Source organism: Vulpes lagopus, chromosome 7 (genome assembly GCF_018345385.1).
Source record: "Vulpes lagopus strain Blue_001 chromosome 7, ASM1834538v1, whole genome shotgun sequence".
NCBI lineage: Eukaryota > Metazoa > Chordata > Mammalia > Carnivora > Canidae > Vulpes > Vulpes lagopus.
The window spans coordinates 13,543,711-13,569,066 of NC_054830.1; the positions used below are offsets into that span (position 1 = coordinate 13,543,711).

Genomic DNA, 25,356 nt, shown 5'->3' on the forward strand with positions numbered 1-25,356 from the left:
GGCTCTGAACATTTTTATGGCTCTTGATGTATCTTGCTAAAATGCTCTCCAGAAGAGCAACCTACCCATCAACATTCCTACCCACAGAGAATGAGCCTACGGGTTTCTCTGAGGCCCCGCCAGCACCAGAGACAGATGCTTTGAATCTTTGCTTTGGATGTTTTCACAGAAGAAAAAGAGAAGGTGCCTTTGAGGAGTGTGGTTTTGTCTGTGCTGCTCATCGGAATCCCTGATCACTCGGGCGAGGCTGGAAATGACCAGCCTAGACAAGGCCCAGCCCACAGTATCTCCTGAGACCTTTCCCTTCCTCAAGCTGATGGGGTCCTGCTACTGCCCACAACTGCCGGGGAGGACAAGCTGGTAGTAAATACACAAGCACAAAGCAGATGGGGCCACTCAGAAGAAATCAGAGTAGACATGGGAAGGACGTTCTGCCCACAGACACCAGATAAGCTTCCCCACAGGAGGCTGCTGAATCCGAATCAACCAGAGAAGCCAGAGCCCAGCACAGTGCCTCTTTGGTTCTGGGAAAGGGCTGGGAACGACAGCATCTCAGAGGTTAAAAAAGCAGGCACCCCTGGCAGAGCGACATCAGTACCAACAGATCCCCACTTCTTCGGAAAACTGAGCCTGGCGTTCCTGCTGCATTTGAGGATTGCTCAGAGGGTAAATCTCAGCTGTATCTGTGTGCTCGGTCAGCCAAGTTTCACATTCTGCATTTGAGGGGCTCATGTGGTTCTTCTTTATTCTGGGCACAAACAGGGCGAGAGAGGAAGGTGGGAGCAAGGGCATTTCCAAGAATGCCATGCTAGGGGCTGATAGTGGCCTGAATGGACAGCAGTATGTGCTGCAGGCACATCCAGCGGCAGGCCTCTGCCTTCAGTACAGGCCTCTGTCTTCAGTACTGGCTCACATCTAAAGACCCGGCATTTAGCCAGCCCTGCCTCATTCTCTCTGAGTTCCAGCCCAGGGGAAGGGTCTCTGCTGTGCTTCCCTTGTCTCCAAAATCATTATCCTTATCCCAAGGATAAGGTTGATGTCTGTGACTTTCCAAAGAAACAAGTCCCCTAGCAACATCATTCCTGGTTCTGGAGCTTTCTGGATGCTTTGGCAAGCCCCTCTGCCAAAAAACAAACAAACAAACAAACAAACAAACTTCTGAGCCATGAAGCTACATATCTATCTTCTAACAGGCCTTGAGCCAACTCCTAAGCTCAGAGGAAGAAACTGTGCAGCTTGGTCCTCACCTGCACAACCTGAGTGAGGGACAGTGGTTCAAGAGGCCAAATCCAGGGGCACCTCGGTGGCTCTTCTGGTCAGGCATTCAGCTCTTGATTTTGTCATGATCTCAGGGTCATGAGATTAAGCCCTGTGTCAGGTTCTGTGCTGGGTGTGGAACCTGCTTAGGATTCTCTCTCTCCCTCTGCCCCCCACCCCTGTGCTTGCACATGCATTCAAAATAAAAAAAAAATTAAAAAAATTTAAAGGCCAAAACCATACAGATTTTTCCTGGCAAGTGGAGCCCCCGGGGCGAGGGTCCCCATGACATAAGGGACAGCCAACTCTGTGGCTCATCCTCAGATACAACTACTGATTATCACAACATGTGTGTTTTGCACTGTCTGCGTGCCCAGAGTGTCTGAGGCGGGGTGCAAGAGGGGCAAGTAAGCTGGTGGACAGAACTGGAGGTTCGACCATACCTCTTCCGCAAGATGGGACTGTCCACAGCCAGCCATGTGAGCCTCACAGCAGGGCTCCAACATATCTGCATGGCCCTGCTGACACGGCAAAGCCAGAACAAGCTGCTCACCTTCCCAGGGTCCTTGAGTTCCCTCCAGGGGCTCGGGAGACAGGAAAGGGCCTAGGGAAAGCAGCCAGGCCTGCAGCTCTTGTTCTAAAGCCTGAACTGTTCCATAACAACAGGTTCCATCTGCTGACATCATATTCCCTCCAGCTCAGCCCTCAAGAGGTGCTGGAGTCAAGCCGCAGCCACACACAGAAGCCTGAGCGTCCAAAAGCAAAGCCCCTGCCCAGGGCCAGCGCTGGTGTGCAGCAGGAGGCCTTCCTGACCATGGAGCCTGAGCTCTTGCTCACTCACATATGTGTTGAGTGATTCTAAAATCCTTAGGCACCTGAAGTCTAGGATCCTCCGTGCTGTGCCTGCTGCCTGTGTGTCAGCAGACAGTGAGGAGGAGGGTGTGACCTTACTCGGAGCCAATCTTATGGCCACTGGACAGCAACCACCATGGCTAGCTAGTGCCATGTCCGTGACACCCCTAAGCACACCCTAACCCAGGAGGCTGAGGCTCTGAGGTAGGCTGAGAATCTTGGAAGAGATCCCCGGGAAGAGCCCTTCCCAGCCCACCCTGTATCCAGACCCTATGCAGAGGCTGACTGGACCCTCAACCTGGCCCCAGGCAAGAAGCACGAACCTGCTGGAGGAGGCCATCCAGCGCATCCTTGTCTGCCTGGGCCAGGCCATCCTTTTGTAACCGAAGCAAGAGCTCGGCCTTCCGGTAGGGCCTCAGCGCCAGGAGGTGCAGCACCCGGTCACGGAAAGGCCTCTGAGACACCCCGCTGCCCCCGATAATGCCACCAACACTGTTCTTCTTGATGGCACTCGCCAGGTTGATGGGGGTTGCCCGCTTCCGGGAAGGCACAGCATCTGTAGCCCCTGGGGCTGGTTTCCGAAACTGAACCTTCTTACCTGCAACAAGAGCCAAGGCATTAGGGTTTTGAGGGGGGTGAGGGGGTGGCGTCTGTGTCTTTCTGCCTAGGGCTGATGCCAGGTTCTGAGCAAGTGCATGGATGCCCACCGAAGGCCAACAGCTCCAGGGAAGGCAGTTCAAGCCCTATCCAGCTTGGCCTGCTGGGTGGGGACCCAGGACAAGAGCACCAGGGCAGCCCCGGTGGCTCAGTGGTTTAGCGCCGCCTGCAGCCTGGGGTGTGATCCTGGAGACCTGGGATCGAGTCCCACATCAGGCTCCCTGCATGGAGCCTGCTTCTCCCTCTGCCTGTGTCTCTGCCCCTCTCTCTCTGTCTCTATGAATAAATAAAATCTTAAAAAAACAAAAGTGAGAGCACCATCTGCTGACCATACACAGTTCATCAGGCGTTTGTGGAGCCTCTAGTGTCAGAAGGAGGAACTATAGGAAACAGAAGTGTGTTCAGAGCCTTCACAGACTTCAAGACTTCATCATGGGCAGCCCAACCACACCAGGAAAAGGGGCTGATAGTAAAAAGAGTGGGGTTCCTGAATGGCAAGAGGCAGGTGCCCCCAGAGCCTACATATCACAGCATTGTGCTGTCCCCCCAGGATCCCCCATTCTCTTTTATGAAAAAGGATGAGTGAACAAAGGTATCGGACCACTTGGGCAGCTTCTTGGAGACCCCAGGTATGAGCAGCTCCCCAGCTCCAGCCCCGTCAAACGCTTCTCGAGCAGACATGGCTCAGAGTCCCAGGGGCAGCAGCCTGGAGCAAACAGACTCCAGCACTGCTCTGGAGGGAGGGGCCTCCATTCGGAAACTGTTACTCCACCCTGGACAGCACCACTGCCACTGAGGAAACATGCACGGCCAAGTGAGGTCAGTGCATGCCTCCCGTCCTTGGGCCAAAAAGCTCTCTGTGAGGACTTGTTTTTTTGTTTTTCTCTTGTCCCTTAAATCTCACTTGTCAAATTAACACAGGAAGAAGTGCTGTCAGAATCCTCAGGACCAGACTTTGTCTCCAGAACACCAAGCTGATGGCTAATGCAAGGTTGAGGAGAGGCCTGACACAGTGGGATATGCTCATTTGTGGCTTCACAGGCCAGGGCATAAGGGCTTCCACCAGAACCAAAACCCCCGCAACACTCTTGCTGTACAAGTGGTACAAAGTGGTATAAGTGGTATAAGAAAGTGGTATAAGAAACCACATTTTTGACCAAATTTTTGGCCAAAAGACCAGAAATTTACTAAGATATATATGCACTTGCACCTTGAGGTGAGAACAAGGGAAGCATTTTTGGATTCTGGCTGCTGCTCTCGGGTGGCTCCATCCCCAGCAACAGCTCACAGCCCAGAGCACAGGCTCCCTCAGCATGCACAGCCACGTCCACCGGGACACAGTATTTACTGGCAAATGGACTCCTGCAATGACGTCTCGGTTTCGTTCAGAGCCAAGCCCACTGCCAAGCCAGTGAAGTCACATACTCCTGGCTGGGGGGAGGGGGGATGGCCCTTTGAAATCCTCCCACCTTTTCTTAAACAAGAAAAAAGGACCCAATGCCATCAAGGTCCTGGTTTGCTGCATGCCATTTTGTGCCTCTCTCACACCTAATACCCGGTCACACCCTTCCTCCTGGCCTTGAATCCTGATGACTCTTGAAATTATCTGGGCCTAGGTGCTGGGAGGACTAAAGCAGGAACGGAGCTTCCTACAAGTAAACACTTTTCATGTTGTTGGTGTCTCAACTTCACCAAAATTGTTTCCAAGCAGATGATTAGCTGCCAGAGCCTTCTCATCCAGCAGGGAGTCAACACATTTCCTTGCCAGTTGCAACCCGATGGCCCCTCATTGGCCCCAACCCAGCAGCAGGGCACTTGCCATAGAGTACATATCACCATCTGCATCTTGCCACTGACCATGTTGGTCTCGGGGAAGAGTCGACCAGGCAGGTGAGGGCAGGGGTGGCGGCTGGAGGAGGACAGACTGAAGCCCTGCTGTGGATAAATGTGTCTATCTCCCTGATGGGTAGAGATTCCTGAGGCCAGATCCTAAGAGAGGGGCTCATGGATTTGGAATTCCTAGGGTTCTTGGGGCTCTTATTCAGACTAGAGAATTAACAGATGCCACAGCCCCTAGCCAACTCAGCCAGTGCAACAGGACCTTCCTTTCTGACCTGACAAACCATCTGGCTCACCCAGCTAGGGGCCGCACCTATCAACCCACCATTCCAGCTCTTGGCCGGGACAGGCCCTAAGTCCTTCCTGCTCCCCACCACAGCTGCCCAACAGTCATGAGCCCCCCACAGGAGGAGTCCCAGGCCTCATCCTCACCTAGGTAGCGGCCTCCAGCCTTGATGACGATGGCACCACGGCTCCGTGTCTCCTCCTCAGCCTGTGCCATGCTCTGCCGTGCTTTCTGATAGGAGTCGTCAGTGGCACACACCGTGATTTTGTCCTGGATGCTGCCCAGGCAGTCCAGGTGAACATCCCCATGGCTGCAAGATAAGGGGCCAGGAGCCAAGGTGAACTCCTGGGATGACAAGGAGAGACGGTCTAGGAGCCCATGCCCTCCCCCCACCCCACTATCCCCAGCTGGGAAATGGGGTCAGTGCTAACTTGAGCAGCTTGGTTTCCACACGGCACATCCTGACCTGGAAGAAACAAGGGAACCCAGGCCCCTGGGCAGAGGCAGCAGGCCAGGACCTGCACCTGTGCCATGGACATGTGGAAAGCAGCAGCAAGGCTTGTGTAAAAGAAGGGGACACTGGGGTGGCCCAGCTGGCTCAGTCGGTACAGCATACGGCTCTTGATCTCATGGTCATGAGCAAGGCCTATGCTGGGTGTAGAGATTACTTAAATAAATAAATTTAAAAAAAAGAAGAAATAGAAGGGGGCACTGGCCCGGGTGGGGCCTCACCTGGAGACATATTGCTGGATGCAGTCGAAGCTGCCCTGGGGGCTGTCACGGCCAATGTTGGAGAGGTAGAAGGAGAAAGTCCGTGCCTCTGTGGGGCAGTCAGGCTGGGGGATGGAGATGTGCTGCATGGAGAGTGGAGACATCACTGAGAGGTCCACAACACCATGGGATGGCCCACGCATTGGACCCTAGACCATCCCCACAGCTTGACACAATGAGAATGTGCAAGCACTTTCTAAGCAGCGATGGTACCTAGGCTTGAGGAGCATAGAACACCGAACACACAACTGGAAACAGGGACGCCACATTAATCTAGGCCAAGACCCAGTGTCCTACCCAGCAAATGGGGCAGATCTCGCCTGGGACATGCATGAAGATGAAATCAGACAAGATGGGCATCAGGAGGGACACCTGGGTGGCTCAGCGGTTGAGCGTCTGCCTTTGGCTCAGGGCATGATCCTGGGGTCCTGGATCAGGTCCCACATCAGGCTCCCTATGGGGAGCCTGCTTCTCCCTCTGCCTATGTTTCTGCCTCTCACTCTGTGTCTCTCATGAATAAATAAATAAAATACTCAAAATAAATAAAATTAAAAAAAAAAAAGATGGGCATCAGGAGACATCACACACTTGCTCCCCTGTGGGATACAGACTCCAGCTAAATGTCCACTCACTGTCCAGCAGCCAAGAACAAGGCAGGAGGGGGGTGGGGGGCTCATTGCTAACAAACCATGACACAGTTACATGTGACACAGGATGAATGTCTTGGTTAATGTAACCCTGACTTTGGACAGTGCCTCTGCAGAAGGGATGGAGAGCCTGGCTGGCAGACAAGATAGACAGCAATGCTCCAAGCCACAGTGCAGGGCTCAGCGCAGGTGGGAAAGCCTTGCCCCCAGAGGACACCGCAGGATTCCAGGTCAACCCTCCCTAGGCTGAAGTCCTGGGGGCTATGGAGGAAGCTGGTAGGAAGATACAATGTTCTCGTGGCTGGGCCATATCTGGAGTGCAGGATGGGCTTCTAGAACTCTCTGTCACCAGTGGTGACCCCTCATACAGTAATCCCTGGGTTTTGAGTGCAGGAGCTTACCATAGCTAGGCAGACACAGAAGGGGGACACAAGTGGTAAATGGAGGTTAAGGGGATGGGCAGGCCACTTTCAGGCCTCATCCGTGGGCTGCCAAACCACCTCTGTATATCCAAGCACTGTATCCTCTCCAATGTTGTGAGGACGCCAACACCTCTCATCAGCCCTGGATCGAACATGGTCCCAGCTGAGTTCTACCCCTGTCACAGCTACCCCTTTAGCTGTCACAGGTAAATTAGGGCAGTTCGGCCTGAGACTGAGGACACAGTGGCTCAGGCCACATGGAGGGACACTGCTCTCTTGACCAGGCTTCATGGCCTCCCTATCCTGCCCCTCAGGGTGGTGGGTGTGTGGATCCATAGGGAACCTGCATTTGCACCCCGCTGAAAGCTGGCCCCCAAACACTGAGTGACTCGCCCAGCATACAGTCAGTCCCCACCCCAAGGAGAGGCACGGATGTGCACAGCGAGAGCCAACATGGCACAGAGTGGCTCCCAGATATGGCAGCTGAGCCCTGGCCTGCCCGCACATGACATCTCCTTGTCCAACACTTGTGGCCACCTGTGCTGTCCACTCAACCATTCTTGGATGTGACTTTCGTTCCCCATCATAGAAGTAGCTGGAAACACACTGCACAAGATGCCAAAGCCCAGGCTGCTAAGGGTCACTGCAGGAGACGTACCCAAAGCCAGAAACACACTGACGCAGTTGCCCAGAATGCAGCAGGAAGCTTGTGTGCCACAAAGTCAGCAAACCAAAAGCAGCTGCCAGTGGAGTCTGACACCTGCTGCCGTGGGGGGCTCTTTTTCCACCCTATCCCTGACCCTCTCCCTCATCCCATCTTGGCTCTTGTGGAGATGTGGCCTCCCCAGGCAGCATTTTCCACCTCAGTCTGCTCAGGACAGTGGCTGCCTCAAGGACAATGATGCTCACTGGGCTGTTACCCCTGAGAAGAGGGAAGGAGTTGAGGCCTGAGCCGCAAAGTGATTGTGCTTGCCTCTGGGCGGGGGCTATGGGAGGGCTCTTCACTGTGACCCCTTGACCCCATCTACACCTTTTCCACACAGGTGTGTCTGTCCACCTTCAAAATCCATTATGGAAGTGGGAGTTCCAGTGCAGAGCCACAGGATGGTCGGGGAACCCAAGGCTTGAAACTGACTAATAGGGGAACAGGATGCTCTTCGTGACAGAGGAAGAGGTCTCTAGTATCCTTCAGGACAAAGTGGGGGGCACCTGAGTCGGGGAGGAAGGGAGGTAGAAGGGAGGTTTTCCAGGAGCCTGCTGTGACCCATTCTCTTGGTCCCAGCTCCTCCCCAGCACTACCATGGCCTGTAGAATCCTCTAGTTAACAGGCTGCTCTGCTGCTCCTTAACAACGCTTGTTATTGGTTACCAGTCACTAGGAACCAGGCAGGGAAATTAGCCAGATGGGGATAAATAGCCTAGGAATGCATGGCTTTCTGTGTGTCAGCGAAGAGCCTGGAACATGCTCCAGGATGTGGCCCGAAACTCGGCCCTACTCGGCCAGAGCATGTACCTTCTGGACCAAGTCTCAGCTGCCTCATGTGGGCCACCATGTGGTCCTCAGCTGGCCTAAGCACGTAGATTTGGGTGTGTCTGATGTCAGCCCTGACTCCAGGTTACGTCACCATAAACCTAATTAGTGTTTGTGTGCACAGACCTGAAGCACCAAACAGTTTTGTCCTTCCTGGGTAGCCCTGACTGCCTCTGAGGCCTGTGACGGGACACAGGTCCCTGGCTAGAGCTCCTCCCTTTGAAATCTGTCCCAAGCAGAGCCTGCCTCCTCCTCCCCCCACCCATCTGCAGGGCCTCCTGTACAGTGTAGGTGCAGGTGGGGGCTGTGAAAAGACAAAGCAAGTCCTGGGGGAAAAAACTGGGGGTGGGGAGATGAAGCACTTGATATTCTATTCAGGTAAACCGGCATACACAGGAACCCAAACACCAAATGCCCAGAGTCTTCTCTCTGGTCAGAGGAACTTCCAGGCCATACATTTTCTTAGCTATTTTCACTTCTCAAGGAAGCCTAAGAATAAACATATTCTGGGTAATGAGAACTACTATTGCTGAACTTGACTTCCAAAAGCAAAGCATCCTCTTTCACCCAGGGGCACTCCCTCAATACCAACCCAAGGGTGCATTCTAAGCTCTGCTTGAATTTCAAGAGCCACTTTCATGCTTTCACTCACCCAGGAAGCTCAGTAGAAGGAGGACACACCCACCCCTCCTCCTGGAAATGGCTCCCAATTTCTGAAACCCCCACTTCAAAAATTTTCTAGACTGTTTCCAAATTGTCCCTGTTACAAACAACGCAGCTACAAGCACCCTAGTGGCTCAATCTTATTTACGTCCCTAACTGCTCCCGAAGAGATGACTCTTAGACACACAGAAACTGGTCAAACATCTCTGACCGGACCTGCCAAACCTCATTCTAGAAACTGTAGTGCAGGCTCCTGTTGCAGCACAGGGAAATGTGAAGACCCTAAGCAGCCCTGGATACTGACCCTACTTCTCTTTTTTCATCAACTGAAGAGTTTCAGGGTGGGGCTGGCCAGGTGGGGGTTTCTCTTTCCCTGCAGAGGCTTTTCGCCAGCTGTCAGAGGTTAACAACTTAGAAGGACCCGTGGACAGCAGAGGGGCCCAGGTCTCAGCCAGTTCAGTATCTGAGAGAAGGCAGAGAATGCAAACAAACATGTATACAGCAAATGAAACAAAGATGAACATCTAGCTCTGGCACATGGCACCCTAGAGGCCCAACATGGCTCACAGGACAACTTGGCACATGCCATTAGTCACTCCAAGGAACCCGCTAATACCATGGCCCAGCTGCATGCCACAACCTCCTTGGGCAGGCCTGACTCTCATGGTGCTTGCAAGCACAGGCAGGGAGGTGGCCAGGCCAGATCAGACTCCCACCCCTGGCGGTGCTCAATGCTGAAGCCCTGTGCTGGCTGTGCACAGCAAGGGGAAATGTGTACAAGGAACTGAGTGAGCTCATTCTGGGCCACAAGACAGAAAATGGTTCTCCTAAGGCCTCATTAACACACACACACGACCCTTGAGGCAGAGAGCCCATCCCCTGGGCAAGGAGGCTGAGGGATGGTGAAAAGAACTGGCCAAGGTCCCCAAGCTAAGGAGCTGGCAGATGGGGTCTCAGTCTGTCCGCTTCATGGGCCTCTGGGAAAGAGAGTTCCTTCAGCCTACAAAGAGCCAAATGTGGAATCAGCCCATGCACCATGAACACTGAAAGAGCCTGCCCAGCCCCACCCCCACTGACCTTCTACTCCTTCTCTGTCCAGCCTACCTCACCAGCTCCACCTCCAACCTCAGCTATGCACAAACAGCTGAGTACCCGGGAGAAGTAGGAGGGGGGAGCCCAGGTGCCCTGCCTCGTCTGGCATCAGGCTGACTATGCAGATGCAGCCTGGCAAAGAGAGTGTCTGCTATGTGTGTAGAGCCAGGCCATGCTCCTCACAACTGGCAGGGATGAGGGGATGCATCCCATCAAAGCCCAGGAAGAGAAGAACAAGGTCCAGAGGACAAAGAGGGTAGATCTAGTGCCTGACTCTTCACAGCAAGCAGAGAAAGAACAGCACCCCTCCTTGCCACCTGGCACCCTCTAACCCTCACACGGGCTTACACAGGGAATAGCCTCCTATGGAGAATCATGGTCTGACTTGCCTGGCCAGAACTCTGGCACAGGGCCTCAGTAACCTCAGAACCTTTAGGTTCTTCTGTTACGCATGAGAAAATCCAGGAAGCAAAAAAAGGCAGGTAAAGCATGATTCTAAATTGAAGGTAGTAGGACCCTAAATTGCATGGATGTGGCTCTCAGGCTTTGCACAGAAATTTGGGCAATACAAGGCAGGGTCCGGGAGAACTCTGTGGTGCTTCTGTGGCTCCTGTGAGTAGCCAGGTGGTGTCTTTATGACCAGAAAATGCTGCTCACTAGATAAGCCACTGATCTCAGTGGCCCTTTGCATAGATCCACTTCCTCATCTTTCCCTGACCACTGAGGGCACAGCACGACCACTGGCCACCAGAGGGCGCCATGAGGCCAGTCTGGCAGCAAGCCCAGGGAGCCCTGCCTTCAACACTGACCTCTGCCCCTAGGGAAACGTCCCAAGGAAGATAAAGGGAAGACTACCACAAGACTCAGAAGGAGCCTGACAGAGGTGCAGATGTCCCAGAGGAGGCACTGGGGGAGCAGGGAGTCTGGGGCTTTTCAGGGGATCTTGCTGACCTTGACAGGTCTTGGTATGATGGTCAGTTCAGTTCATGTGTGCACCTGGCCAGGCCACAGCTCTAAGTGACGCCACGAATGCTAATCTGGATGGAGGTATTCTGTAGATGTGGTGACACCCATGATCAGCTGACTTTAAGAAAATGATCCTTAATGGTCTGTGTAGGCCTCATCCAATCAGCTGAAGGCCTTAGGAGGGAAACTTTAGTTTCCCTGAGGAAAAAGGAACCTTGCCTATGGACCACAGTGCCCATTCCTGCCTGCCCCTGGATGGGCTTCAGCCTCATCAGCCCCACAATTGCGTGAGCCAATGCAATTGGCTCTTGGTATCTTTGCATTTGCACACACAGACACATGGATCCTCTAGAGGCTGTCTCTCTGGAGCACCCTGGCAGAGGTGAAACCCACAGACCTCCTCCATAAGGAGGCAGACGCCCAGCTGTCAGGTGGAAACTGACTCAGCCACTTGTGGCAACACTTCAGATTTAAAAAAAAAAAAAAAAAAAGATTTGCAATATAAAGCCCAGAAAAAAAAAAAACTGAAGCGTTCCAAGGCATGTTTGGTGGATGAGGGATATGGGGGTGGTGGGAGGTCCTAAGCCTTGGGGGGGGGCAAGGATTGTGGACTTTTCCTTTTTCTTATTCTCTAATTTTTCTGGAAGATGATCATTTAGAATGAAATAAAGACGTTTCAGAAAACATGGAGTGGTGAGCTTCTATAACAAGCCCCTCCCCCCATCCAGCAGTCCAGTACCAAAATCAGACATCTATGGTCCCAGGTCCACCAACAAACCACCTCCAGGGGAGGCCATAGCTCTAGGCCTGCCTGGCCTCTGGGACACTTCAGTTTTGAATTAGCACAGAGATTAGATCAGAACAGAGATTTGGGGGCCTGCGAGTCAGCTATGCATTGGCTACAGGAAGGGAGGCTCTGCTGGACAGAAAAGTTGCATTTACCCCAGAGAGTCTCTTGATGTGGTCCCTGGCCATGGGACCAACCTAGCAGATCTTAGCTCGGCACAGTGCCAGGCCTGACACCGAGATGGATGGGACCAAAATGCTGCCCCTAGTCTGCTTCTGTGCCCAGCATACCATGACAGGCCAGAGAGAATACTGGTCACAATTCCAGATATGATTAAGACAAAAAAGACTCACCCCTTGACTTCCTTGAAATCGGATTGATGGTCTCAGTGAAACAGACTCCTACAAAAAAGCAAAATGGGAAAACGTCAATAAAGATATCTCGAAATCCAAACACTCACTTCCCAGTTATAGAAAGAGTAAGGTAAGTGTTTTTAGGAGAGGCGAAAGAAAACACACATACATCTGAAAATTACAGGAAAGGTCACTGGAACAAGATTTTGAAGGATCAGTAGGAGTTCCTCGACGGCATGGAGGCCAGGTATAAAAGAGTTAAGAGTGGAGACACAGGAGATGACAGCCCCTCACTGTTCTCCCCAAACCAGTATCAGCCCAGACTGCCCTGCTTCGGAGACACACCCTCAGAAGGGAATTGCAATGAATGAGTGCTGTTGGCCAGAAGGCAGGCTGATGAGGTGATCCCCACCCCCCAGCCCCCACCAAAAACCCTGCCAGGACAGGGCCCAAGGCCTGCTCAGCTCCCACGTCACAGTTTCAGAGCAGTTTGTCACTGAGCTTGGGGTGGCGGAATTTCCAAATGTCACAAGAAAAAATATACTTAAAAACTCAAAATACTTTAAGCTTCAGCTATTCAGAGATCAGCCTTCTGTCAGAATTTTAGAAAGAACATGAATCCAGATGGAGGGTCGCACCTCTTCTTCTCACCCATCTTGGGCCCCGAGCACCCATCTTCTGTACAGCACATATCACCCCCCAGCATGGTCCTAGTTTGTCATCACAACCTCCTCCCTCAGCCCCCAAACCTCCCTCGCTTCTGTGCCCACTGTCCTCCCCAGCCTCCTCCAGATGGCAGCCAGGGTCTGGCTCTCCTACCTCCCTCAGAGCCTGTCCTCAGGCCTGCACTTCAGCCCCATCTGCAGTGAGAAGAGGCCCTCTTGCTGGCCCCCCACATCCCAGACACCAGGTATCTGGAGTGACTACCTGTCTGCTCCCCACCCAGACCGTCAGGTCCACCATAGGCCCCACATGGGTGAAGCAGCTCTCTAGACTCATGAGAAGAACCAGCCAACCAGCAGGTTGGCCTCATGGTGTGCATGGGTCCATTAGTCTCTCAGATGAGGGCTGTGGCTGTATGAGGCAGACATGGCTCAGCCAGCTGGGACCACACAAGCCACGCATGAATTCTCCCCCCACTACACATACACTTTGTTTACCAGGAGCCCTCTCTTTTGCCAAAAATCTCAAGGACTCTGTCATCTGGAGCAGTTTGTCAGTGAACTTGGGGCAACAGAATTTCCAAACATCCTGAGAGATTACACCTAGCACTAGCATAAGATACCCCATAAGATCTGATGCCCTAGAAACCACCCTACACTTCCAAAGCACATCACCTCTCACTGCCAGGCCATTGGACATGGGGCATTCTCCAGCCCCTTGTCCTCCTCCAGGACCAGAAACCAGCCTCTGCCGGCACAAGGGTTGCTGTGCTTCAGAGACAGGGGCCAAACTTTCCCCAAAGCAGACTCAGGACCAGCTGACCCATCCTATAAGCCACAACCAGATAGCATCCACCGCCACCCCCCGGGCTTCACTGACATTCACAGAATGATAAACGTGGCACCTATGGGGTCCTTGGCCTGGCTGGGTCCTTGGAGACACAACATTAGAGCAGTTTTTGCTTGGGATTGGGTTAAAGACAGAGACTAAAAAGAAAACCTGCAAGGTGGCAAATGAGTGTGTGAAAAGCCACTATTCATCATCAGTGAAGGGCAGATTTCCTGGGGTGATAACATGCATCTATCAGGACGGCTAAAACAAAAAGGACAACACCCAACACGTTGGTGGGAGCGCACACAGCAGAGCTACTGTGGAAAACAATCTGGTAGTTTCTAAAAAGGTTAAACACAATTTACCACATGACCCAGCATTTCCACTCCAAGGGACAGACCCAAGAGAATTGAAAATATGGGTCTACACAAAAACTTACGTAAAACGTGCACAGCAGAATTACTCTTAGTATCCAAAACGCAGCAACAACTCAAACGTCCATTAATTGGTGGACAAAGTAACAACAGAATACTACTCAGAAATAAAAAGGAACAAATTCCTGATGGACACAACATGGGACAAATCTCAAAGCCACTGGCTAAAAGCACCTCAACATAGGACATCCTGCATTATATGATTCTGTTCATATAAATTTTCAGAAAATGCAAAAGTAAAGAGACAGAAAGCAGATCAGTGAGTGCTTAGGCTGTGGATGGGAGTGGGCAGTGGCTGCAGGTAGCTTCTAGGGCACTGTATTAACATTCACAGACTCTACACCTAAAACAGTAAGTACTATGGGCCATCAACACACCTCCATGACAGCTGTGACATACTCTCAAGTTCACAGAGGGCCTTTCTCTGAAGACTCCTGGCTTTTACCAATATCATCTGAACACAGAAGATTCCTGAACACCCAGGGGAGATATTCCAGTCTGTTAAACATTTTCAGCACAGGATATAGAGTAGATGGAAGGAAACAGCAAAAGACACAGGAACACCACAGCAAAGGCAATGCAGTCCTATGAACTCTCTACTGATCTCACCTGATCATTAAAGGCAGGCAGGCAGGCTGCTCCTGGCAGAGGGAATAGCAGGTACAAAGCCCAGAGCAGAGACATGGGATGCCACAATGGCATAGGGCACCTGGGGCTTCCTTCTTGCACCTCCAGGTCTGTTAGCTCAGACCCCCACCTAGGAGCCAGCCTGGGACTAACTCTAGCACTATGTGCTTCTACTATCAACACAGTGCAAGGCCTGTGTGTTCCAAGGCTGGGGGCAGGGGTGATGACAATGGTGACAATGCAAGTCTGGATTTAGAGCAATAATGGGAGGAACCAGAAAGGGTGCATTTTCCCAGAAGGAACACCACCAGGGCAGCCACAATAGTGCCTGGATGACAACCACCAGCGCCCACACCAGCTGGCATAGTGGGCCAACCTCCCCTGGACCACATGCTCCCTGTAGGCCATTTTGTGAAGCATTTAACTAGCTTGGTAGCTGTCAAGCAAGTTACCTAGAAGATTCCTTTCCTGCAGTCACCCACTTTCCAAGGGCAGTGGACTTTACCCATTAGAGCATTTGGCAGAGAAGCCTAAAAACCCAGGCTTTCTCAACAATGCCAAATACATGTTCCCATATGGCCTGGCTATAATCACAAAACCAGGCTCCTGGCTATACAAGTCCTCCTGGTGTGTCCTCCCTCCAGCAGGAGAACCTCTGCCCTCAGCAGAGCAATTCACTTCTATCACATACATACTTGGGTGATTCCCCACAAGACCCCTGTCTATAGCCACTAACAAAAACAGACACCAGGACCAGACCCATCTAAGTACTTCCAGCTCTGTGCAGGCAGCAGAGGGCAAGGGGCCCCACTTGGTAAGACATCAGAACAAAGAGAATAGCAGCCCTCAGCGTCCTCAGACTCACTGGACAACAAGGTGTGTTCTAATGACATTCAGGCCACGCCACCCAACAGTGGACAGCCAGTCACGGTCATTGCCACATTCACAGGCCCAGCAGAACCTAACCCTGGTCATCTGTGTTACTGAGGCTGCATAAGTCAACTGTGGCTCTTGCCCATCAGCTCCTTCACCCCAGGGCAGGCTGCCTTGACCTTTTGTGCAGACTTTTCGACATTGGGCAGCTGCTCACCACTGTGCCCCTACACCCCTTAAGATTTCTAGGAGGGACCATGGGTGCCAGCTGGGTCACCTCTCCAAGGGCTACAGGAATCTGATGTAGAGTGTCCTGCACAATGGCATGTGACCATCCCACCTGCCACAAATTCCCAGGTCAGAGACCCAGCAACATTTTAATGAAGCATACAGAATTAAAATCATTATAAGAAGGTTTAAGAGAAATTTCTGAAGGGTTCTAAAATGTACTGAAACCACTTGTGTATCTCCAGCATCCACTAGAGTGGTCTTTGGCACACACAGTTTTGTTGGGGGCGGGGGTGCTACTTGCAATGGAAATCTGTTTTTAGACCAAAGTGAGGTTTTTATTTTTCTAAACATAAGTTCTCAGCTATTTACTGTAAATTTGAGTGACTCAAAATGCATCAAGCTTGTCACCTCCAAGAACCAACTGGAATAAAGCTAGTTGAATAATTTACCAATTCTTAACCTTTCCGGAGTCCAGGAGGTTAGGTTCAGGGTGGGGCAGGCAGGCTAAGGGGAATCCCAAATGCCATGGGCCCCTGTGGCAGCCTCTGACCACTCAGCTTACTGCCTCAAGAAACTTTCCAGATCACGGGCTGGGGAGGCAGAAGGGGCTGGATGTGTGGGCAGAGGCCCTGGAGTAGGGGGCAGTGCAGAAGACTCTCCTGGAGTCCTCAAAGTGGACTAAACTGCTCCCCTTGAAGGCTCGGGGCACTCCTTGACCCAGGGCCCCAAGACAGAGGATGCGGCCTGAGAGATGCCATATATGGCCAGTCCAAGGGAGTCCTCACTGTACCCCACTCAGCAGTGGAGCTAAACTAGCCCTCAAGTAAAGGCTTCTCTCAGTTCCCTTTACTAAAAAAAAAATCTCAGAAACAAGCTTCCGCAGGATCAGCTGATCCACCACTCACCAAACTGCCTGCCAGCAGCCAGCAGCAGAACTGACATACTTCAAGAAAGATAACAAAATCCACCACACAACTCCATGGAATTCACAACACTTGGTATCCAAAACCAGAAACCTCCAGACAATGTGAAGCTATAGGAAAATGTGACCCCCCCAACCCAGAAGAAAATTCAGCCAATGAAAACAGACTCATGAAGGACAGAGACAACGTAACTGACAAGAAAAGGGCCTCACATTAGAGCAACTATTACATATGAAAAATGTTCAAGGGCTTAAAAGAAACCTGAACTGGTTAGAAGAGAAATATGAGGTAGGAGGAAAGAGCCACATGGAATTTCTGGAGCTGAGAAATGTAATATCTGGAAAGGAAAACTCTCGAGGTGGGATAAATATGGGACAGTGTGGAAGAAAAGGTGATGAACCTGATGACAAACTACCAGAAACTATCCAAAATGAATCATACACAGAAAAGAGTCTACAAAAAAAGGAAGAAAAGAAAAGAAAAGAAAAGAAAAGAGAAAAGAAAAGAAGAAAGGAAAGGAAAGGAAAGGAAAAGAAAAAAAGAAAAGAAAAGAAAAGAAAAGAAAAGAAGAAAAGAAGAAAAGAAAAGAAAAGAAGGAAAATGAACAGGAAAATGGAAAATGAACAGGAAAATGTCTACAGGAAAATGAACACAGCCTTGGTGAACTGTGGGACGATGGTACCAAGAGTTCCAACATATGCTAACTGGAATCCCAAGAGCATGGTATCTGAGGAAATAATGGCCCAAATGTGAGGAACACAGTAATTCCACAGATCTAAGAAATGCCAGCAGGGAAACAAAGAAGCATGTCACAGCACACCACAGGCAAATCAGTATGACCACTGCCTGACATGCTACGAACCAAGGAGCAAAGAGGAGACTCCCACAGCTAAGTATCAGAAAAAAGCCTGGAGACCATGGAAGGTCTGTAAAATACTGAGAGAAGAACAATGAATGCCAAACTTATCCAGTGAAAAGAGAAGGTGAAACAAAAGCTTGTTCAGGCAGACAAAGGCAGAGATAATCTTTGCAGTAGATCTGCACTGTAGGGAAGGTTCTGGAAGTCCTTCAAGAGGGAGAGTGATACCAGATGGACATGTGGATCTGCACACAGGGTCAAGAACACTGGGTCACGGGGAATATGTATATGAACACAAGAGACTTTTTCTCATTGTTACATTTCTATAGATCACTGACTATTCAAGGCATAAATAACAGTGACGAAGCACAGGATTGGAAGTGCAGCCTTTCTAAGGGTAGCAATGAGGCACAAACAAGGACTGGGTGGAGCGGGATTGGGGAGATAGAAGCAAATTATCCCAGGGCCCTGACACCATTATGACCCGAGGCACAAGGTTAATGCGAGAGCTGTGCTCTCCCAGTACCAAGCTAACCCTGACCTCCCTGAGCCATGGCCCTGGGAGAGTGCAGTAGCCAGACTCTACACATTTGCCTCCTGAACAGGCTAGACATGCACCTCTAGCGTGGTTCGACCAACTTTCTCCTTTATGTATTCAAGGGGCACTTCCTGAGTCCCTTGGCTCCCAAGCCATGCCTCACAGAGCATGGCACGCAGGGCAGGACAACTGGCTACCCCACCACGTGCCCATGACTGCACACAGAAGGATCAAGTGAGGGGTTTATTGCACACGGCAAGAGAACAGATGTGAACCAAGGCAGGAGGAGGCCAGTGCAGAGATGCTGAGCAGCAGAAGAGCAGTGAGACAGTGGCAGTGGGTGAGAAGGCATGGTGCAAATGGAAGTCAGCGGCAGTGTAGTGGGGGCAAGGCTTCCCCTGGGCTTGTGGACTCCCCCCCCACCCCCACAGTGTGGCACCAACAGTGTCTGTGGAGCAAGCAGCTAGAGCCCTTGCCAGAGATGCCTTCACAGCAGGACCAGTGGTTACCCTCTGGACTCACCTAGCCTGGCTCCCAGCAGCTGCAACACTCTGGCAATCCAATCACTGCCTTCTGGCTGGCTGTTCCCTGCAGGGGCAACAGCTTATGGGACCAGGGACATACCATTGTTAGGGGAGCCTTGTCACCCTGTTACCTCACGTTCTCAGCAGGACAGAAAGCAAAAGGTGGCAAACATGCCCAGGCCAGGAGGGTCCATCAGACTAGCCGGAGTGCTGTCCATTTCCCTGTTGCCTTGGCAGCTTTTGGGTTATTCCCCCAGACTGTGATTAGCGAGTCACCAGGTAATGTAACTTCCTATAACAGTCTCTGGAACAAGGTACCACCTGTCTGCATGCGTCATCATGCTCAGTACTTAAGCTTCAGGCTGGCTTACACATAATGCCTCTAGTCTCTGCAGACCCCCTGAGCGGTCCCCTTACTCCCACCACAGGCTCACAAGTCACATCCTCCCCAGGGGCTGAGCAGCCCAGTGACAGCAGTGACTGTAACAGGCATGGACAGTGGTATGGGGTCCTCAAGAGCCACCCCTCCCACTGGCCTTATCAGGACTCTGTGTAGCAGAACGCCATCTCCTACTGGGCATGTGCGGGGTTTGAAACCAGGAGTTCAGGGACGCCTGGGTGACTCAGTGGTTCAGTGTCTGTCTTCGGCTCAGGGTGTGATCCCGGGGTCCTGGGATCAAGTGCCACATCAGGCTCCCCCTAGGGAGCCTGCTTCTCCCTCTGCCTATGTCTCTGCCTCTCTTTCTGTCTCTCTCATGAATAAATAAAATCTTAAAAAAAAGGGCAGAAGTTCATTGGGACAAGTGTCCCTGTTGGTGTTGTGTTTTAGCCAAGAGCCCGAATGAGTCAGGAGGACTGGTGGAGATGGGCAGTGAGAAGGCATCACCACAGAGCACCCTGCAGGTATCATAAAGATGGAAGACACAGGGAGCAAGTAGAGGGAACAGGCAGCCCTGTGGGAGGAGGCATCAAATGCTGCCCAAGACCCCTTTATGCTAGGTCCCGGAGAGGACAAGTTAGAACTTCACCATGGCCAGAATCCCTGTGTAGCCCCATGGAGCAGAGCATTTCCCAGGCAAAGCAATAGGATGTAGCTTACAAAATCCACCTCCAGGTTCAGGAAGCACGCTGGGTAAGGCACTGAGTTCCACTCAGGGTTCTCACCTGGGTGATCCTAGCCCCATGGGACAGAGATATACTTCATTGGAGAAGAGGGCACTGCTGGCCTCAGGTACATGGAGACCTGGGATGCTGTGCCCACAATAGCCTCACCCCAGAGTGATCGAGCCCCCAGTACCAGCAGTGTCTAGGCAGAGAAGCCCTGAGCTAATTGTTGCCCTGAGGAAAACAAAGGGTAAAGCAATTAACAGAGCAGAACCTGGGCCATAATGTGGGACATTCCACGGGACAAATGACCTGGTTTCTCCAACAGATGGATGGCACAAAAGGAAGAAGGATGGAGTGCTATAAATTACCAGACTTGACATGGACATCACGTGTGGCTCTATGTGGACCCAGCCACGTGGAGACCCAAGTGGAGACAGCCTTACAAGGGTGCCAGGGGCTGTGCCTCAGGTGCTCTCACAGAGCTGTGTAAAGATCATCTGAAAAAAAACAGTCCATACCTGTTACCATTCAACTTGGTTATTGAAAAAGCCAAGAGTGAAATGAAGATACTTGGAATTGTTTTACAAATGCTCCAGCAAGGGACACCTGGGTGGCTTAGTGGTTGAGCATCTGCCTTTGGCCCAAGGCATGATCCTGGGGTCCCGGGATCGAGTCCCGCATCAGGCTCCCTGCATGGAGCCTGCTTCTCCCTCTGCCTATGTCTCTTCCTTTCTCTCTCTCTCTCTCTCTCTCTGTGTCTCATGAATAAATAAATAAAATATTTTTTAAAAATGCTCCAGCAAGACTAAACAAAGAAAAGGGGGGACGGCACTGGGAAGAATTGAGATGTGAAGGGTCAGGCACTCACAAAGGGCAAGGCTGGGTGATGGCACAGGGCCCATGGTTCTTATCTCTGTCATATCCACATATTAACATTTCCATGTGAAAGGTTTAAAATAGGGCAGCCTGGGTGGCTCAGCGGTTTAGGGCCACCTTCAGCCCAGGGCATGATCCTGGGGACCCTGGATCGAGTCCCATATTGGGCTCCCTGCATGGGGCCTGCTGCTCCCTTTGCCTGTGTCTCTGCCTCTGTGTGTGTGCGTGTGTGTGTGTGTGTGTGTGTGTGTGTGTGTGTGTGTGATGAATAAATAAATAAAATCTTTTTAAAAAATAAAAGGTTTAAAATAAAAGTACACATGTACCACACAGAATGGACACGGGGCAAGGTCAGTGAGAGGGACAAGCACAGGGTCTGCACATCATCTGGGGAAAAGGGACAGAGCCAGCAGAGGTAGGACAAGTGAGGACTGTCCTGACCTGGAGAGAGCCACAGAACGTCTGCCACTGGGCCTGTGTGGAAAAAGCAGCACTGGACACCACCACCCCCCAGCCCGTGGGGCTCAGTGTCAATTCTGCGTGGGTAAACATGCTCCCTGCAACCTACACGGCCTGCCCTCCATAACACAGACTGCCTGTGGAAAATGGACCGAAAAGGAGGGGTCTGTTCCTCCTTTTTTTGGGGGGGGGGGAGGGTCTGTTCCTTCTTAAAGAGAGTCTCTCCAGACACCTCGGTGGCTAAGCAGTTGGGTGGCTGCCTTCGGCTCAGGTTGTGATCCCTGAATCTAGGATCGAGTCCTGCATTGGGCTCCTGTGGGGAGCCTGCTTCTCCCTCTGCCTATATCTCTGCCTCTCTCTGTGTGTCTCCATGAATTAAATAAATAAATCTTAAAAAAAAAAAAAAAGTCTTGACAAAGCACAAGTTAAGAGCACCAGCACTTCTTAGGGGCCTATGATCAATCCATCAATCCTCTCCTGAGCAGAATGTGGCTAGGAAAGGGGGAAGCTAAGTCCTGAGAAAAGGCCTGGCTGCTGACCTGGCAACTGTTCCCCTCCTTTCCAGTAAAGCACAAACAATTGGGAAACTCCTTTCAAGGAATCCTCCCTGCAACTTCCTGGCAAATTCTGAGCAGGATGCCGAGGCTGTGGAGAGTTTAGACAGTGTCTATGACCATGAGGGGCCATTTCCGTCAAGTACAGCCAGGGAGAATAGCAACACTTTCATCACTACGTGGAGGGACACAGAAAAGCAAAGAGAGAGATTCCAAGTGGCCAAGAGCTAGGTGGAAATCAGGACCCACACGATGGCCAGCACAGAACATATTCCATCTAAATTCATGGAGGTACACAGGAAGTTTGAGGATTAAAAAAAAAAAAAAAAAAGACAAATCACCTAACTGTGGCCCTGACAACCTCTACCCTTCAGTGTCTTGTCTGCTCTTCCTGGGTCAGGAAATAAAGGCAGACTAGAAGGGCCACCTTCTTTCCACTGATTTTCCCAGTACCCACCTGTCCTCCAACCCTCCACCACTCCCAGTCCCTGGCAATCAGAGATCTGTTTTCTGTCCCAACCAGGGAGGTTCCTCCAGGTTACGTAACTGGAATCATACAGAGTTCCCTGTGGCTATTGTAACAAATCACTACAAACTTGGTGGCTGAAAACAAGAGAAATGTATTCTCTCACAGTCCTGGAGGCCAGAAGCCCCAAATCAGTATTCCCCAGCTGAAATCCAGGTATGAGCACGGCTGTACTCCATCCAGAGGCTCTAGGGTGTGAGCCTTCCTTACTTCCTCCAGCCTCTTGAATCCTCAGGCATCCCTCAGCTTATGGCCACACCACTCCAATCTCTGCCTCTATGGTCACATCACCTTCTCCTCTTCTGTGTCAGATCTCTTTCTGCTTCTTTCTTAATAAGGTCACTTGTGATTACATTTCGGGCCCACTCAGATAATTCAGGATGATCTCCCCATCTAAAGATTCTTAACTTAATCCCATCTACAAAGTCTTTTTTTCCATCTAAAGTCACATTCACAAGTTCTAGGGGTTCAGTCCCAGACATTTATCAGATCCTTATCCAGCTGACCACACATACTTAGCGGAATGCCTTTGAGGTTCATCCATGCTGCTGTCTCCAAAGTCCATTCCATTTTACTATTGTTAACCTACTCTATTATACCAGTTTGTTCATCCATTTGCTGACTGAAGGACACAAGGCTCATCTCTTGTTCTGGGGACCAATGAATAAGCTGCTATAAACATTCACATACAGGATTTTGTACAGACATGAGTTTTCAGTTCACCCAAGAGAACAATTGGGAGGTCCTCTGGTTAAGTATCCTTTTGACTTTATGAGAAGCTGCCAAAGTGTCTCCCAAAGGGGCTGTAACATTTTGGGTTTTTTGTTTTGTTTTGTTTTTGTGGGTGTTTTTTTTTTTAAGATTTATTTATTCATGAGAGACACACAGAGAGACAGAGACACAGGCAGAGGGAGAAGCAGGCTCCCCACAGGGAGTGTGATGTGGGACTTGATCCTGAATCTCAGGATCACACCCTGAGCCGAAGGCAGACACTCAACTGCTGAGCCACCCAGGCATCCCTGGGGCTGCACCATTTTGTGTTCCCACCAGCAATGAGGGAAATCCAGCTGCTCCCTATTCACATCAGCATTTGGGTTGTTGGCTGTTTTATTTTAGCCATTCTCATAGGTGGGAAGTGGCAGCTCATGGTGATTTTAATTTGTACTCCCCTACTGACTAATGATGTGGAGCATTTTTCATGGACTAATTTGCCATTCTTGCATCTTTGTGGTGAAGCTACACAAAGCTGTAATGCATTTTTTAAAACTGGGTCATTTTCTTAGTATTGCATTTTGAGAGTTCTATGTATGTTCTGGATACAAGAGCTTTATCACATGAGTTTTGAAGTTTCTCCCAGTCCATGACTTGTTTTTATAACAGTGTCCTTTAAAGAGAAGGTATTAATTCCGATGAAGCAGCACTTATCAATTTCTTCTTTTATGGAACTTGCTCTTGATGGTGTTATAGCTACCCACTTTCTTTTTTTTTTATTTTTTTTTAAATTTATTTATGATAGTCACACAGAGAGAGAGAGAGAGGCAGAGACACAGGCAGAGGGAGAAGCAGGCTCCATGCGCTGGGAGCCCGATGTGGGATTCGATCCCGGGTCTCCAGGATCGCGCCCTGGGCCAAAGGCAGGCGCCAAACCGCTGCGCCACCCAGGGATCCCCCCACTTTCTTTTTTAAAATAGTTCTATTTTATGAAAATCTTCTAAATTGCCATTCTTGCCAATTCTCCCTCCCATTCCCGAAAAAGAAGCTCTAGGGAATGGCCAGGTCCAGCCCTCCCATCTCCACCCCACTAATCCCCAGTGAAGTGCCTCTCTCAGATTCTCATGTCTGTACACTCTCTGAATCATGGCCATGTATGCTTCCTGGATGCTGACCACTTGGACACTATCTGGACTTAGCCTCATGACCCTGGTGGGGTGGGCCAGATACTGTCCTCCCACCACACCTGCCCCTCACCCTGACTATAGTTTTCACTGCTTCAAGACTTACACACTATTACATCCAACAAATTGGGCCAGGGCCACACAGGGCCAAGACCATTACACGACTGGGTTCCCTGTGTTCCTCTCTGTATCAGTCAACATGACTAACCCTGGGTGCCTAAAGCAGTGACCCTACAGATGGGACACCAAGTGAATCAGAACATAGGGTACAGTGGGTCACAGGAAGTGAAGAACCCACAGAGCAGGGTATGGCCTATGTTCCACTCAGATAAGAGTGGGCAGCATCTGAGCCCTGACCAGAGCAGGTGCTGCAAGGACTTGTTAGGCACAGGCTCGGCACAGAATCTGCAGCCAAATCGAACACAACAACTTGTGTTATCTTGGACGGCCAACCTCCATTGTAAGACCCCATCTTCAACCACTCAGGGATCAGATAACCATTGTTACAAGTGAGGAAAATTAGGCACAAAGAGAAGACAAGGATGCTGGAGGTCACGGAGGAGAGAGGGGCTGGGGTCTCCATTCCACACAGAGCTTATCTCAATCTCACAGGGAGACCAGTCCTGGGGTACCCACATGGCTCATGCTCAGTCACCACCTCACTGCATCTTAATCCAATTTCACAATTTATCCAAACTTCTATGAAAGGTGCATAACCCCATGATAATGGGATGAGACAAACATCTACTAAACAAAACTTCACACTGAAGTGTTTCTATACCACTGAGCCCTGCTCCATCAACAGAAAACAGCCCTCTACAAGATGCCCCCACAGTCCCAGGCCTCTCCCTAGGGGTGTGTGTCTATCATGAGGGGCCAGCCCTTACCACCTCTCTGAGTCGTGCAACTTACGCTGGAGCCAGGCCCTCTTTTCAACACTTTGGTCTCATTATTATTTCATCTTTCCCCTCTGCCTTTCCTCAAATAGAAAAATTAAGAAGATGCCCTACCTTGAACTTGCTGCATGCCCCCCAGTGTACATAGCCTGAGTGCTGAGGAGAACCTGAGGAGGGGCTGGACTCAGCCCCTGTCCCTATGGTGGCAAACGGCCAAACCTCAAATCGCATCTTGCCTGTGTTACCACTCACCTTCTGGGACAGAGCAAGCCCAAGCACAGAACTCCTAGCCCCCAGCCCCTCGCTCTGCTACCAGGACCCGAGAGTCCTCTGTCTAGGCAGGAGACAACCTCAGGAAGGTGTGTGCTTGGCCTCTCATCTCTCTCACAGAGTCCTTGACCAGGCAAACAAAAATGCA

At 50.9% G+C, this 25,356-nt stretch overlaps 1 protein-coding gene across 1 annotated transcript in view; it reads right to left on the reverse strand.

Annotated features, from left to right (window-relative positions):
- Positions 1-25,356, reverse strand: part of ELL (elongation factor for RNA polymerase II) — a 76,822-nt gene that overhangs the window by 17,703 nt on the left and 33,763 nt on the right. The window contains exons 2-5 of the mRNA XM_041761154.1: positions 12,123-12,170; positions 5,624-5,745; positions 5,038-5,201; positions 2,433-2,707 (exon numbers count right to left, since the gene is read on the reverse strand). Coding sequence (XP_041617088.1) covers positions 2,433-2,707; positions 5,038-5,201; positions 5,624-5,745; positions 12,123-12,170 — 609 coding nt within the window. The remainder of the gene's footprint in view (positions 1-2,432; positions 2,708-5,037; positions 5,202-5,623; positions 5,746-12,122; positions 12,171-25,356) is intronic.